This window comes from Emydura macquarii, unplaced genomic scaffold, assembly GCF_026122565.2.
Source record: "Emydura macquarii macquarii isolate MOO-44397 ecotype Brisbane River unplaced genomic scaffold, CSIRO-AGI_Emac_v2 contig_2372, whole genome shotgun sequence".
Taxonomy (NCBI): Eukaryota; Metazoa; Chordata; order Testudines; family Chelidae; genus Emydura; species Emydura macquarii.
In genome coordinates this window covers 1,846,394-1,863,363 of record NW_027132509.1, presented here as the reverse complement: position 1 = coordinate 1,863,363, position 16,970 = coordinate 1,846,394, and the positions used below count along the sequence as shown (strand labels likewise).

The 16,970-nt window shown below is 42.7% G+C and overlaps 2 protein-coding genes across 2 annotated transcripts in view; one reads left to right on the top strand and one right to left on the bottom strand.

Moving 5' to 3' along the window:
* Window positions 1-8,797, top strand: part of EIF3A (eukaryotic translation initiation factor 3 subunit A) — a 47,321-nt gene extending 38,524 nt beyond the window's left edge. The window contains 5 exon segments of the mRNA XM_067561309.1: window positions 2,405-2,889; window positions 2,892-3,440; window positions 4,842-5,016; window positions 5,494-5,681; window positions 7,213-8,797. Of these exon segments, the coding sequence (XP_067417410.1) occupies window positions 2,405-2,889; window positions 2,892-3,440; window positions 4,842-5,016; window positions 5,494-5,681; window positions 7,213-7,490 (1,675 nt within the window). The 3' untranslated portion in view covers window positions 7,491-8,797.
* Window positions 8,798-11,019: 2,222 nt separating this feature from the next.
* On the bottom strand, window positions 11,020-15,078 carry NANOS1 (nanos C2HC-type zinc finger 1). Its single transcript, XM_067561310.1, has one exon. It carries the CDS (start codon window positions 14,793-14,795, stop codon window positions 14,010-14,012), a length of 786 nt encoding a protein of 261 aa, XP_067417411.1. The 5' UTR covers window positions 14,796-15,078; the 3' UTR covers window positions 11,020-14,009.
* Window positions 15,079-16,970: the final 1,892 nt, after the last annotated feature.

Genomic DNA, 16,970 nt, shown 5'->3' with positions numbered 1-16,970 from the left:
GGACTGGACAGGACCTCAAGAGGTTATCTAGTGTATTTCCCCCTGTGCCAAGGCAGGAATAAGTATATCAGACCGTCCTTGATAGGTAGTTGTCTACTTTGTTCTTAAAAACTACCAATGATGGTGATCCATGGCTTAGCATGGCTTATTACAACTGTCATTCTCATACATTGCTTCCCAAAGGAGCCCTAAATATTTTATTTTGTGTGCTTCTGATAACAGAAAAAGGCCTAAGGGTAGCCCACTGATGTGTATTTCATGTGTGTATCTTATGTACTTTTTGAGTTAAGAGTGAGCAAAAACATTAAGAATTCTCAAACTGTTATGAGAAAGGGTCAGAGATCCTAGTACTAGATCCTACCCCCGTCCCCTTTGATTAGTATGAAATTTGGTAGGAAAAATTCTCCCTTAGTTGCAAAGGCATCCTACTTTAAGCCCCATAAACCTTATAATGGAAATTGGGTTGCAACCTTGACTACAGAATGGCTGCTGCCCTTCTGTAATGAACTGAATAATAAACTTGTGTGATCATTGCTTTTGTTGTTACAAGAAGTTATCCCCTATAAAACATTCTGCATATTAGCTTCACACAAGTGTGCATGTCATTTCCTGTGTGTTAGTATGTTTGACTGAGATTACAGCTCACTTTCTAATTTCAATAAACATATTTAATTTCCAAAGGGAACTTTAATAGAGAGCCACTTTCACAGTTGAAAACGCCCCCATGCCCCTAATCAGCGCCTATTACCTGACTTTTCTTTCCATCTCAAGAATTCTTTTACAGTCATGAAAGTACAAAGATTAGCAAAAGTAACTGCCACACAGTATTTTGAAATTGCCTTCTTAAAATTCTGAGGAATCTGAGTTGTAGACTTTCTTTTGCTACCGTGATAGCTATCACAACTTCTGTCAACTTAAACACTTCTTTAGAACACCCATACAGCTAATTTTATTAGTGTTCCTAAACAGTCACCTTTCACCAGAGACTGAGTAGGAAAACCTTTAGCGTGAAAGAAAATTCCCCAATTTAAGTGCAAATAGGAGTCTAGAATAGAATTACTGTCTCGTGAGTTAAAGGTAGTTGTACACTCCCTCATTCTGGAAGAAGAAATAGGAAGCTGTAGCTCAGATTTTTCGATTGTTGAGGTATGAGTTGTGTCAAATTAATATCTACATGCTCTTCCCCTCTTGTTGGAAATCTATATTAAATTTTTTTTTACCAGATCTTGGTAGTTCACCTCTAACAGCCCAGTAATGTGCATTTCTACTGTTTCATTTCTTTTCAAAGTCATGAGAAGTTCAAATCCAGTTTAACACCTTAATTCCTAGTTCCTAAAAGACACACCCCACCCTCCATCTTCATAATAAACTGTCCCTTATTTCCCACCAATAGTGAATATATTTTATGGGGATTAATTTCCTAAAATTGTGAGGAAACATTCATCACTTGACAGAACCATGGCTTTTGACCTGTATAGATAGGTAAAATAGATGCGATCCTGACCACATTCAGTGCTGTTGTGAATGTAGAAGTGTAGTATACAAACCAAATGTATATAGAGAACTAGGTGAAGCATCAAAATAAACATGTCTTGAATAATGACAGGGTAGAAAGCTCACACTTATATCCAACGGTATCCAATCTTTTCAGCTTTGAGGTCTAAACGTTTCAAAAGGCCAGGGGGCCACAATCAATATTATGGGGCAGATTTTGCCATTGCTGTGCTCCCTTTGTATCACTCCAAGATTGGGGAGTCCTCAGAGGGCATAGTCAGTCTGTCATACTCCTGTAACTCCCTACTCGCAGCCTCCTAGTACAGAGGGTGAGGAGAATGAGTGGTGGGTGCATTCTGTCCTCTGACCATTCCAAGTTGACTTATGATCTGTTAAAGCATCCCAAGGCTGCTGTGATGGACCTGTATCTGATTGATGGTTCCAACTTCAAGACTACCTGTGAGGCAGAGAGAGAAGGTGGGGGGTAGGAGGAAGAGATGGGAGCTGTCCTTTAACAGTCATTTTCTTTGACTTTGGAAGAGCCTCTCAAATTCCTTTCCTGCTCTTGGATTCCCACAAATCAGCATAGAAGAGGCAATAGAGCTGCCAGACTTACTCTCTTTGCAATTTCTATAGCCTGGAGGGGACAACAGCTGATCAGAGCAGTTCGTGGGTCCTCAGGGAGGTGACACCTCCTACCTGTTTCAGATAGTGATGAAGCTGATTCAGATTCTTCCAGTTAAAAATAGCAAGGAGACAGGTTGGGGAAGGTATTTTCAACTTGTAATCAATTGCACACTGTCTTCATAACATGCACCTTTGAAGTCCACAGATTGGACCCATTACTCTGAATATGTAAAGCTTTCTTGCATGTAAACTTTCACTTTTCACTCATCATGTGGTTTAATAGGGAATGGCGCCGAGGAGAAGGGCGTGATGATGAAAGACCTTTCCGAAGAGGAGATGATCTACTTCGACGTGGTGGTGCTGAACAACAAGAGTCTTCTTCCTTGGAAGCAAATGAAAACAGAGGCCCCAACCATGAAGTGGACGAGGATGGGGAACCCAGGCAGGGTGTGGACGAGGATGCGGAACCCAGGCAGGGTGTGGACGAGGATGCGGAACCCAGGCAGGGAGTGGACGAGGACAGAGGGAGCTGGCGCACTGCAGATGAGGACAGGGGGCCCAGGCGCGGCCTGGATGAGGACAGGGGGCCCAGGCGCGGCCTGGATGAGGACAGGGGGCCCAGGCGCGGCCTGGATGAGGACAGGGGGCCCAGGCGCGGCCTGGATGAGGACAGGGGGCCCAGGCGCGGCCTGGATGAGGACAGGGGGCCCAGGCGCGGCCTGGATGAGGACAGGGGGCCCAGGCGCGGCCTGGATGAAGACAGGGGCCCAGGCGCGGCCTGGATGAAGACAGGGGGCCCAGGCGCGGCCTGGATGAGGACAGGGGTAGTTGGCGCACTGCAGATGAGGACAGGGGGCCCAGGCGCGGCCTGGATGAGGACAGGGGGCCCAGGCGCGGCCTGGATGAGGACAGGGGTAGTTGGCGCACTGCAGATGAGGACAGGGGGCCCAGGCGCGGCCTGGATGAGGACAGGGGGCCCAGGCGCGGCCTGGATGAGGACAGGGGGAGTTGGCGCACTGCAGATGAGGACAGGGGGCCCAGGCGTGGCCTGGATGAGGACAGGGGGCCCAGGCGCGGCCTGGATGAGGACAGGGGGAGGTGGCGCACTGCAGATGAGGACAGGGGACCTAGACGGGGCCTGGATGAGGACAGAATTTCCAGACGAGATGAGGACAGAGGACCCTGGCGTAATGCAGATGAGGATAGACTCTCAAGACGCGATGAAGACAGGGGTCCTTGGCGTGGTGGGGATGATGACAGAGGGCCTAGGCGTGGTGATGATTCAAGACCTGGTCCTTGGAGACCGTTTGGTAAACCAGGTAAAATATTTTTGTTAATAAACCTTCAGATTTTTTCATAATTTTATTCCTCTTCCAAAAAAACAAATTTGCTGAGCTTAGTAAGATGTGTATTAAATACTAGATACTGGAAATAGGAGAAATAACTTGATCTAGCTGTGTGTGTGTGTGTGTGTATTAAATAAAGATTGTATGTGTTTCTGAAAGATACGCTTTAGGTCAAACTAGAAACTAGGAATTAGTATGAATCTATTAATTTTCTGTTGCAAATGACTGGATCAATCTGTCTAATTTGGATGCTCCTTTCATTTTAAATTATCTTTAATAATTCAATATTTATTGCTTCTATAGAAAATATGTAGAGGTCAGATAATAATGCTTGGAATTCATTTGTCTTGTGGACTAACCCATGTGAAATAAAAACTTAATGCCCTGTTAGGAGAGAATCAGCTTTTTACTAGATTAATGCAGCTTTGACTCCCTTTCCGTTTTAAATGGTCCTAGAGCTCAACCATTTTTTAAAAGAATTTTGAATTCATCATCCAAGAAGATGGACTTTGGTACTCTGTGGTTTTGTGCACCTTTTTTATTTATAGCATGCAAGAAATATTCTCAGTCAGTTATTTGAAATCTTAGCTGATACTGGCTATAATGGTGGTTTTCTGATTTCCTGCATGTGTTTGCTTAGATAGCACTGTTGAACTGTTGAGTATATGACCAATACTTTTTTTTTTTATCTCCTGGTCACTTTTTTAAAGTTGTAATTAAGAAGAAGCACAGATGTTAAATGGAAATATTTAAACAGCTAATGTAATCATTCTGCAGTCCAATTCCTGAATGATCATAAGTGAATAAACTCCAGTGATCCCTCTCCAAAAGCTTTTCCTTTCTCCCTACAGAAGACAGGATGAACAGTGTATAATAGAGGAGTACTACTACTACTATATGCAACTGAGAATCATAGATCATTAAGTGGTATCACAAGAGCCATCAGACAGATTGATCTTATTTGAAATAGTAATTCAATAATGATTTCTAATAAAGTTCAACTTGTTTAAAATCTCCCTTATAGGCTGGGGCTGAGGAATCCTTGGCTGTTTTAGGTTGTTCTAATTACCTGTTACTTAATGCTTATTTTGACATTTCTGTCAGTGAGCTCTCTGAGATGTTTGGCATTCCATTAGGTGTGTGAGATTTGACTAAAAAGTACAGATTTTGTTCAGCCCTTTGCTGAACTACTATGGGAAGTATGGATTTCTTCATGGGAGTGAGGCACCTAACCTACATTAAACACAGGTTCTTCAAGTCTTTGTGAATCTCACTTGAAGTAACTTGAAGCAGTTACTGTGAAGGCAGGTGAACCATTCTCTGACTATTCTGAGTTTAGTCAGAAAAAATTTTGATTCCTTTTGTTACTAATAGGCGGGTGGAGAGAACGAGAAAAAGCTCGTGAAGATAGCTGGGGACCGCCGCGAGACTCTAGACCTTCAGAAGACCGCGAGTGGGATAGAGATAAAGATCGTGATGAGAACGAAAAGGATCATGAGTTTGACAAAGATCGTGACTTTGATCGGGATGATCGCTTCAAACGTCCAAGGTTTGATTTTTTTCTGTTTTTAACAATATTTGTAGGAATTTTGTTTTGTAAAAATTGTAAGCACCTGATTTTTTTTAAAGGGGAAAAAAACAAGTTTGACTTTTTTCCTTTCATGAAATTAGTCACATCTTCAAAGCAGTAAACAAATTATATTGATTATTCATATTGTGAAGAAAACCCTAATTGTTCCCAGAAACAGCCACAACATGATTTACTATTCACTTTTAAGTATTATTGCAGTCCTTTTCTTAGTCAAAATTAAGAGTTGGCCTTAGGTTCCACTAAAATGAAAGATCTTAACTTTAAACACTCCAATAAATTTTTCTCTTAAATGGTGCCCTGTGTGTCTAATACACCATCATGTTGAAACTGTCTGCATTTCAACTAACAGTTGCCATTTTTAACACTATTGCGTTCACTGCAGCAGAAGCCAGAATATAAAGGGTTAGTCTTTTATTTATTTTTAAATGGCAAAAGAGATGAGGCTGGCTGGAGAAGAGGACCAGCTGAGGAAGCTTCCACCTGGAGAGATTCAAGTCGTCGAGATGAATGGGATAGAGGTGGTCGTGACCTGAGAGATGACCGGGGTAGTCGTGACCTGAGAGATCGGCGTGGTGATGATAGAGATAGAAGAGGACCACCCATGAGAACAGACCGTGAAGAAAGTATGTTTATTTCCCCTTACCAGTTTAAATATTTGTCACTGAGGGCTCATTTACACTTAAGGCCCTTTTACATTGCCAGAGTGATGTAAAAGGGACGTGAAGTGGAATAAATTATATCTATATCCAGTTAAGGTTCCCTTTACTGTCGGAGTGGTAGGAGCTTTGGTGTAAATGCAAATCTTGTGTTTTCAGTTTTTTAATCCCAGTAAATTCTGTTATTTGGAATATTGATCAGAAATGAAAGCATGAGATTATTAAAAATGTCACTAGTAGTGCTGGGTGAAATATTTTGGGGCAACTAGTTTATTCACCAAAAAATGTACAGTGTTGGCTGACCTGAAACTTCACAAATTCGATCCAGTAGAGGTGGCCAATGAAAAGTTTTTCAGGGCCAGCAAACTGTCTGTCCATCCCCATTTACAACATTTAAGCCCAGTGCTTAGGGCATTTGCCTGGGATGCAGGAGATCCAAGTTTGAATCCCCATTCTGAAGCAGAAACTTAAACCCCTTCACCCACATAAGGTAGTAGGCTGTTCTGGGGGTAGGTTGCTCTTAGTTTCTCCTGCTGAAGCAGTTCCATTTTTGTAGACTATTTATTGAAATATTCATTGAGCCAAAGATGTGGCTTCAGATCTTCTCTGCTTGATTCAGAGGAGGGATTTGAATCCACATCTCTAACTCACCAGGTGAGATTAAGGCTACAACTCAGGACAGCATTCAAGCATATGCTTTACATCCCATTTGCTTCAATCCAGAATAGGGATGCTTCCCTGAATCTGGTCCTAACATAAAATGGACCAGAAAGTGCAGTGCAAGACCTGACAAGTGAAAGGAGATGGAATATTTTCAGCTTTGAGATTTTTATACTGTTAGTTTAATTTTTCACATTATTAAAAAACTGATTAAGCTCTTCAGCTTCTTATCTCAACTGTGAAAGAAGTAGTTTCCTATACAGTTTAGCATTCCAGAGCATTGTTATGTGCAGAATGAAGTATAACCCAGTGAAACTTCTGCTATTTTTGACTTTGCATACAGGCTGTTAAAATTTGCAATTTGAGACAGGGCATACCTAAAATCATCTTCTCCACATTTATATAAATTTTGGATTTTTTGGTTTTTAGGATTCATTTTGTTATGAAACTAAACAGTTTTCTAGTCAGATATTTTAAATTGTCAAGATTTGGTACTATTGGCTAATTATCCATTTTTTTATTTCATGTTTGTGTTTTAGCTACATTAAAAGTGAGTTTATAATGTACATTAGACAGCTTTAGCCAGATTAAGGTTGGTTCTAAGCAACTGAAAAAAAAAATGGGTCACTATTGATAGGCTTTCATTACAGTACTGTAAAATTAACCCTTGGATTCTGACCCTGGGTGTTACGACCACCTTGATATATTGCAAACCGGCAAAGATTGAGAACCATTGAATTAAACTCTGTGCTGGGCTTTGTGATTTTAAACTCTTGTAAGGGACTGTAGTAAGACCAAAAAAATAAAAGTGGTTTCTAATGTGCTTGAATGTTTTTAGCGAGTTCATGGCGGCGTGGTGATGACAGAAAAGAAGAACAGGGAGAAGAACGTGAAACTGTCCGGCGAGCTGCTCCTGCTCCTGCTCCTATTCCTCCTGCTGCTCCTATTCCTGCTGCTGCTCCTATTCCTGCTGCTGCTGCTGCTCCTGTTTCAAAAGATAGGGAGAGAGATGCGGAGAGAGAAAAGGGGTCCTGGAGAACAGAAAAAGAGCGAGAATCTCTTCGTCGCACTAAAAATGAAACAGATGAAGATGGATGGACCACTGTACGACGTTAAGTCAAAAACAAAACACAGGTGTTTGTGTTGATTTGGTCAAATCGACAGATTATAATATTTGTGCTTATAAACATTCGGAATTGGTATTCTTTGACAAATGTTTTGAGGTAACATGAAAGCATGAGCCTGTATTACTTATCCCTGTAGATTGATCATGCACAAAACTAGCAGCAGAAGGTTGGAAATTGAATGCCGGTTTCTGAAATTTCAAATGTTACATATTTCATGGATCACTTGTTGCTAAAATAAAAATGTGAACTCTGTAGCTATCTTGAGTAACACATCTCAGACTAAAACTAACCTTTTTATTTTTAAATAAATATTTCTTAATTTGGAATGGGGTATGATTAGATCACAGAACATGCAGTTGAAAACAAGTCTCACATAAAGTGGTGACATTATTGAAAATACAGAGCTGGATTAATTTCCATAATTGGACAAGAACTGTAAAAACCCCTCCCTTACTTAAGTATTCTTGAGGGCAGGAGGTATTTTATCATCTGAATTCAGTAAGCTGTTTAACTTTAAATCAATTACAATAAACATTATGAACATTAGCTACACTGGGATATTTTCTATAGATTTTACTTGAATGCATATGCCTATGCAGTCATTGTTCTAATAAGGAATATTGCTGCAGTGTAAAACAACAAAACATCATTACACTTCTAGAACTCAAGCGTTTTGGTCCATATATGGCTATTTGTTTTGCTTAGTAGCATAACTGCTTTTTCCATTATTGGATAATTCATGCCTTTCAAGCATTTATAAATAGTCATAATTAAAATGTGTGGTTTTGGAGGAATTGTTCAGATTTTTTTCCCCCCAACTCTTAGTCTTCAGGGTAAATGCTTTCCTTTTCAACAAGTGATTTGTAGTAATGGCTGTGTTGACTGACTTTGATTTTGGGGTGCAGTAGTAATGTTAATGATTAACTATTATTGAAGCCAACACCACTTGCTGCTGTGTGTTCCTTCAGTGATAAATAAACAACTTATAAGATTAGCTTCTGTAGTGTATTGATGACTTTACTGATGTATTTTTAGACAAAAAAAGCAAGCTGATTAATTTAGTCCCTTCCTCCATACCCATCCTTTTCTGTCCTCATTGAAAGAAAATGTAACTTGCCTCTTATGGTTTTCTTACTGGAAAAAGTGATTTATTACAAACATGAACTTAAGTTATGCTCCTTCTCTTGTCCCTTCTCCTGCACCCTACATGAAAAACCTTCACCTCCACAGTGATCTTCCTTTGAGGGTTAGAAGGGAGTGTCTTTGGAGTCCACGCTCCTTGCTTGGCCATCGCAATTGCTTCAAAGCAATATTGTGCTGTTTAGCAAAGAGAGCATGGACTGCCTCCGTAGCCTCTTACTATCCTGAGAGAGAGAGAACCAGAGAATAGGACGGAGGTCTTAGTGATAACATTGCCTACGAGTATTCATTGCAGTTTGGTGAGATTCAGTTTTCTAACGTGCACTTCCAGTCTGAAAAGTGACTCTACAGACCAATTATTTTCTGTCTTTTCTGAGGGAAACTATACTTATTTGGGGTCTGTGTAATAGAAGATTCTGCCATGGAACACTTCCCGTCCAGCAGAATTCAATTTCAGAATCTAAAGTTTACAATAAAAAAAAAAATCTATTTGAGCCCGTGGCAGCCTTGCACGCATGAATCAAGTATGCGCTGACACTGGCTTCAGGTCTGTGCACAACCAAAAGGAGTTCTGATAGATATGAACTGCTCCTATTCATCTCAGTGGCTTGTTAATTCAAACTTAAAGATGGCAACTTTAAATGTTAGTTTTTACTAGTCATTTTACTAGAACCATTCTCTAATGTGCCTCTCCAGGTGCCAAAAGCTACACGACTTCTAACCAGCTCCAATTGCTGAAACCTCCCCCCTGACAGCTATTAATGCAAATACGTAATTGTATATTTAAAAAAACCTAATTGTGATATCAAGTTGAATTTAATGCAAATTAAAAGCTATTGTACTGATTCACTTTCATCACTAACCCTCATTTTGGTAAGTTATCATTTAAACTGCTACAGGATGTAGGTCCAGCTTGCTTGTTTTTAGGGGTGGATAGGTTCTTCTACAAGTGCAGCTCACTGCTAAATCACTGCCCCTGCATCTTAGTTGTGTGAAGAGATGCAATCAAAATTCCATTAAAAATTTTTTTTTGTATTACTTCCCACATTTGTTTTCCTAAATCTCACTACACAAACTGCTGTGTTTAATTCAATGTTTAATAAATGCTACCAAAGGTGTGAATTAGAAGAATTATAAATCACTTAATAGCAAGTTATATATAATTTCTGATTGTAGTGGAACACTGAGCCTGCACCAGGACTGCTATCACTTTGTTTATGCTGCTTCTCACAGATTGGAAACTAGGCTTCATTCATTCCTGATTCACCTGTAGTAGTAGAATACTTGGGGTGCAGATAATGTAGGGCATGTTTTACATTTGAGAAGCTTTACCATTGCATAAAAATACTGCTACATTAATTTTACATTGTTTTAAAAGTTTACATAATTTAATGTAACAGTTTTAATCTTACACTTCACTAATGTAGTGATGATAGCACAGTGCTGAGTCATTCTGTTAGCTGTAAGACACTTCACAGGTTTGTCACTGTCCAACTAGTTTACTGTTCATCTTGTATGAATCCCTCTCACATGAGCCAGCTTGAGACTTAATTTAAAATGTATTTCCATTTACTACATTGCATGCCAAAAAACTTCTGTACTCCAGACATGTTACTTCTTGAACATAAAGCAATTCTTGAGCAGAGCTCATATTTTCACCCTGCTGTAATTCCTAGGATTTAGATTACTATTTAGCTGTATTTACAGGTAATTTAAGAAATCTAAATAGAGTCACTTGACAAACTGCAAAGTATAAAATGGTGGAATAAACTTTCTCATGGGAGAATTTTAAAAAGTTCCCCCCCCTCAGTAGCACCCTCAGGGGCATGGAAAAAAGTGGCTCAGGGGAGGAATGCATGTTGGGAAAGACAGTTGAGTGAAGTGGAACCACAGCTATATTTTATAAAATTAGTTTTAAAGTGTCATTTTGCAGAGGATAAAATACTTTAAATAATTAGTGTTCAGAGGAATGATCCTAATCTCAAACCTTCAACCCTAACATGCATCTTGTTGACTAATGTCTTCTGGAGTTGGTATGTTGGACCTTAACTCTTCTAGGTCAAGTTATTTAATTAGTTTAATCTTACCTGTCAGTCTTCTAATTACTATTACAAGCAACTCTGGCCTCCACAGGGGCCAGGCTTAAGTGTTATAGTAAGAGTAAAGTCAAGAATGGGCATGTACCTATGGAGGTTGCTATGGCATAGTCCAGTAATTTTTCCTCTTACAGAGGGAGGAATGTGTGTTGTGACTAAGCAGTGGCTTCAGTAAGAAGGGTGTTATCCTGATTCCTTGGAAGAGTGCAGACATGTTACAGAATTTGGCATAAAGTAGCTTGTTCTATATACCATATGATGTAGTAACGGTCACACTAGCAGGCTGTGGGCACCTATGCCTACAAGTTTCACAGCATTGTCCTAAATTCTCTGTATATGGGACATGTAAAACCAAGAACACTTTTCACAGGGTCTCACTTTGCCCCCTTTAATGCTTACAGCAGCATGGTAGCTGCAATAACCTTGATGGCTAAAACATTGCTGAAGGAAACACTGATACTTTACAACATTCATTTGGCATAAAGGTAGTAAGAACATTAAGAAAACAGTTCTCAGCTATAAGAATTCATTCTTCCTATGGAATAAAGATTGCAGCTTAGATTCTAACATTGGATTGTAGTGCATTATAGACTTCATTTGTGTACAGCATGTGGAAATTGTCAGTACACTTAAAGTTCACGCTCAGTAAATACCCAAATTTAAACAGGCAGGTGCATACTCATTCTAGTAAAATGGTCATGGGTCAAGTTGGTCTGGTAAAAGGCAAGTTATTTAAAAGTTTATTTAAAGTTATCTAAAACTAGTGCTTAGCCCCTTAAGAGTACATTCCACTGGCCATATCTGCTACTATAAGCAAAGTTTTTGCATTACAAATCACTTTATTAAGTTAAATGGTCACCTACAGATGAATGCAAACTCCCTTAGAAAAATGTACATTCTACTGGGGAGGTGCTCTTACAAAGATCAGATGTGAAATCCTACAGAAAATAAGTAGTTTGGAGTCTTAAGTACAGCTTTGAGATGGGGATGTAACTATTTACCTAAAAGCCAAACTACAGTACATGAACACATCCAGAGAGAGAAGTGTTACCAGTACATGGTTAAATGTGTTGATTTTAAGTTAATGAGAATCTTCCTTTAATCAAAAAAATCCACACTACCTTTAGAGTTATTAGGTGAAGAATTCGCAGCCTACACTGTTCTCCAGTTAGAAACAAGTAGTAGCTCGCTCTGTTAGATTCTTAGCTTTTAAGAATTTTAGAAAATGGTTCACAGGTAATGAGCCTTTCAGAATGTAAATGTTATTTTTACATAAGTAATTGTTCTGACAGTCTTGTCATACAAGGAAGATGGTACATAGCCTTAAAATCTTATATGTAGTCCAGGTGCTTTTACTCTGGCTCACTTAACAGTTGCCACATTCATATGGTATTAATTTAAATGCAGTTATGCTCTACTATTCTAGAGCATCAGCTCTCTACCTTTAGAGAAATGAAGTGTGCATAGTACATCACTAAAAGAAGAGGGATTCACTGCATGGAACATTAGTTAAAGGCTTTTCCCCATTCTTGTACAGTGTAAGCAGTGAAGGGGAAAATGTTTTGTTTGGTGGGATCTAAATTTGCTATGCTGAGATTAAACTTCCACCCTGCTTAACCAACCTTTTGGATAATGTTGTCCAATATTGTTACACAATCTGAATTAAGACTATTACATGAGTTAGAATATAGTTTGGCTTTAGAACAATTATTTTCTAGCTATAATCTCCATTCTAAACAGAATCTCAGCATAGATCTGAGGTAGTCTGGAAAAAAGTCTTGCACAGAGAAAGCAGCAGGGGGCGTATTCTCCTTTGTTTTATAAAGGATTGATTGATAGAAGAGCCCTCTTGCATTTAAATCAAAGCCAGGGCCCTTCTTTCCCCCATCCACATTAAAAGGAGATTTGTTTTCTTCACAAGCCAAAACGCAGGCCAGCTATTGGAATCCATATGACAGATCTGAGAGGATGGCAACAAAAACATCGGACCACTAATACATTCGACAGGGATGCAGTGCATTGGGGCTACTATAAAATGGTCCAACAAAATGAAGAGTGTTGAGTGATGTTTATAAATAACTACAGGGTAGCAAAGCATAAGTCAGGAAACATGGCTGGCATTGTTTAAGATACCTTGCCACTTGCTGTACATTCCCACTTTATACAAGGTCAAGGTGCATGGATAGGGAGGAAAACAGAACAGGCTCAAGTCAAATGTATGTTGCCTTTACTTCATTTTATAGAACAAAAATTCAAATTTTAACAGCACCACCTGTGGCCAGCATAGGGCTCTACAATCTTGACAGTGGTTTTGGTTTTTTAGGGGAGGGCAGAGAGGGAAACAGGATTTTGAGAAATAAAAGTTAAATTGCCAGGCTGCCAGAAGGGAAAAAAACAGAAGTAAAACAAGAACCCTAGATCAATACAAAAGGACTTGTGAACACAAAAGGGAAAACTCCCCTCACACTGAAAAGTGTCATATGATCATTCCTGATCTCAAAACCCCTACAAACATCAGTAACCCACAATTCTTACTATCTACACACAGCTTGGTTTGTTAAGAGGACAGTGCAAACACACAACCCCAAGCAGCCGGTCAAACACCACAATTCCTCTCCCTTCTCTGTCCAGCGCATCTTTGAACATAAAATTAAAAACATCAACTCCTCCTTTGGCTGGGATACTGTAAAAACAAATTCATTTGCTTGCCAGTACAGAGGCCTTTTCTTCAGATTATTCCATAAAATAATTCTTTAAAACGCCTCATTTTCTCCAATAAATGAACATAAGCGTCCCCAGGGGAGCTCCCTCCCATTCAATTTAATCCATTTTTAAAAATTAGATTGAGATATATATATATATATTATTATAATACAATAAACAAATACAGTGCATCTAAACTGCAGATTTATCAATATAGAGAGTTAAAGTCAGAGCCCAGCGCCCCTGGATGCTAAGTATACAAACTGGAAACTATCATCATCATCATCGTACATATAATCCCAGGGGCTCTTTACATTCTACAGTCTCCAGGTTTATTATATTACTGTATTAGAGAGAACAAAACGTAATCCGCTTTAAGACACTTAAAAAAAAAAAAAAAAAAAGCCAACCCAAAAGAGACGTGGAAAGGGGCTTTTCTGCGGGCCACCCAAAACCTGCCGGCGGGTCACTTGCTACTGAAGCGGCCTCAGTCGAAAGAAAACCAAACCCAACCCATCGCTCCCCAAAAACACCAGCAAGTCCCCAGGCCGGGGGCGGGCGGCGGCCCCCTAGCGGAGTTTCTTGCCCAGGACGGTCCTGGCCTGTCTGAGCTGCGGCTTGGCGGCGCCGGCCGGCGGCATTTTGGAGAGGGGGCAGTACTTGATGGTGTGGGCATTGTCCCCACTGGCCCCGCACAGGGGGCAGGTGTAGCGCCGCAGCACCGGGCACAGGACGCGGCCGTCGGGCCCCTTGAGGATGTGCGTGGTGTAGAGGGCGACGGCTTCCTTGTTGTTCCGGCAGAAGACGCAGACCTGCAGCTCGGGTTTGAGCAGCCGGGAGCCGGCCTTCTGGGGCGCCGGGAGCCGGCCGTCCAGCAGCCCGCCGGCCCAGGCGTGAGGGGAGCGGTCCCGCGGCGGGCGAGCCGGGGAGCAGTCGAAGAGGACGGCGGCGGCGGCGGGGCCGGCGCGGCCGGCGAAGGGGCTGAAGTCGGCGAAGCGCTCCTCCAGGAAGCTCTCGCCCGGGTGGCGGCCGCAGAGGTCGAAGTCGTGCAAGTGCAGCGCGCCCTCGAAATAAGGCGCCCCCGCCTCGTCGTCTTCATCCTCCTCGTCTTCCCCCTCCTCCTCCTCCTCCGGAGCCTGCTGCACGGCGGCGGCCACCACCAGCGAAGAAGGCTGGGCGCCGTAGCCCTTCTCCTCGCCCACCGCCTTGGTGATCAGCGTGGCCAGCCCCAGGTAGTCATTCCACGAGTTGAAGGCGTTCCCGTGAGGGTGGCTCTTGGCCCCGCACCGGCCGCCCGGCAAGAACTCCACGGGCGGCTGGGTCTCCCGCTTGCTGCCCGGGTGGAAAGTCTCCATCGGGGGCCGGCCCGACGACGACGACAACAACAACACACGCGCGGGCGGGCGGCTGCGTCGCACACGGGCCGTGGGACCCGAGTCCCAGCCGCCGCCTCCTCCTGCGCGCTGCTGCAGCCAGCAGCCGTCTCGGGGCCCGCCCGCCCAACCACGCGAAGAACCAACCTCCTCTGCGCGGCTGCTGGGCCCGCCCGCCCCGCGGCCGGTAGATACTCGCGGGGGAGGGGAGAGAGGAGGCGGCTCAGCCCAGGGGCCGCGCTCTAATTGGCCGCCAGCCAAAGCAGCCCCCGCCAACCCCCTCCGGCTCGACCGCTCCGGCCGCCGATTGGTTGATGGCGTTTAGCGGCGTTCGCTCGCCTGCAGCTGTGCGCGCCCGCGCCGCGCCGCCCCTCGCCTTTGATTCGGAGCAGGTGAGGGAGGCCTCGGCCCCTTCCCGCCCCCTCCCCCCAGCTCCGGTGCCTTGGGGAATGCGAGCTGCGCGGCGTGCACCCACGCTCACACCGCGTCACATGGGGGAGCGAGAGACGGGCCCGGCCCGGCCCCTTTCACCCCCCCCTCCCGGGCATTGCAAAAATCAGCATCCTCACTCCGACGTGGGGCCGGGCGGGGCTCGGAGTGAGGACCCTGCGCTAGGTATCGCCCCTCTCCTTTTTGCTGCACTACGTGGAAGATTCATGTAGCGGTACTGGCCTACCTCAGAGGGGCGTTGTGAGACGTAAGAGGTCCTGATCCTGATCCTGCAGAACTGCGCGGCCTGGGTGGTCTCTTGCACCCACCCCCTTGATTTCAGTGAGGTCCCAGGCAGGTACCAGCATCCTGCTTGGAAAAGCTTGCAGGAGCAAGGCCATAATTAAGATCTGCAAAGCACTCGCTGGTTCTCATATATAAAAAGCTGGGAGTGAAATGCTAAGTATCTCTGTATACCAACCTTTTTAAAAAAATCCCCAAAAGTCATCTCACAGGGACGCCCAAACATAATTGTCCTAGTCCATATACTAATGTGAGCAACAATACAGCATCAGCCTCAGGCAGACTACTAAGCACATTGCATAGTGAGCTGAGCTTTCCAAAGGTAGAAAAATATGTGGTCTGATTCTATCACAAACTGAGATATTACACCAGAAAGGGAGAAGTGCCAGAGACTCCATGAAACCTGCTAGGGACTTCACTACTGTTACTGATTTTACATGGAAGACACTCAGATACTATGGTGATGGGTGACAGTATAAAACCCTAAGCTAGCTAGCTTTTGACTTCACTTACACTGGTGCAAATGAGGATCAATTCCCTGAAATCAACAGTATGACATTAGTTTTAATTCAGCATGAGAAACAAATCAAGATCACTATTTCCCCCCCTTTCTTGGGCCCACTGTCTGAGCAGCTGAAAGGTGCATTCCAATTTTTTAAACAAACCCTATAAATAGTGCTAGAGTCTGTGTCTGTTATATAAACTATAAGGAAGACAGACAAAGGGAATAAGAAGTTTGTAGAACTGAGAAACTCTTCCTCCCAGATTATGCAATGTAGCTTTCTACAACTTTGGAGTGGTCAGGAACCCATCTGGCCATGAAGAAACTATGAAATCGCTTTGAAAATAACGTTTTTAATTACAGTTGGCCTTTTTTTGACTGCCTGCTGTTGATAGCCATCTTGCAGAAGAGACGTCACTTGCAACAGCTCAAGTTAGTTTCCAATCTTTCTTAATACTAGCGTGACCATTAAAGAAAAAACTCTTCCATGGGAAGAAAAATAACATTTGGTTAAAATACAGAACAATGACGTTCTTTGTAAGCAGCCTGGGACTTTATCTATGTACTCTGTGCTTCATTAGTGCCCGCCTGGACCCTGGCAGAATGTACTGAAGCAAGAAGAAAGTCTGCAGGGAGAAGAAATCGTGGCATCTGCAGAAAACAGCTGTAACTTTCCTTACATCAAGGAACCTAAAAGCAGTGCAGTTTTGAAAGTGGGTGGGACTGGTCTGGAAAAGGGTGTCACCTCAGTAAGCTGGGTATGTGCAGATTCAGAGCATCTGCTTCACAATCAGCTGTGTCAGGTTGGTGTAGGGTGCTGCTTTGACTGGTGCTATAACAAAGTCTAAGAGAGACAGGAGCTAGGGTCTGATGTAGAACCCCTTGAGATCAATGGGTATACAACTTCAGAACCGTTAGAATCG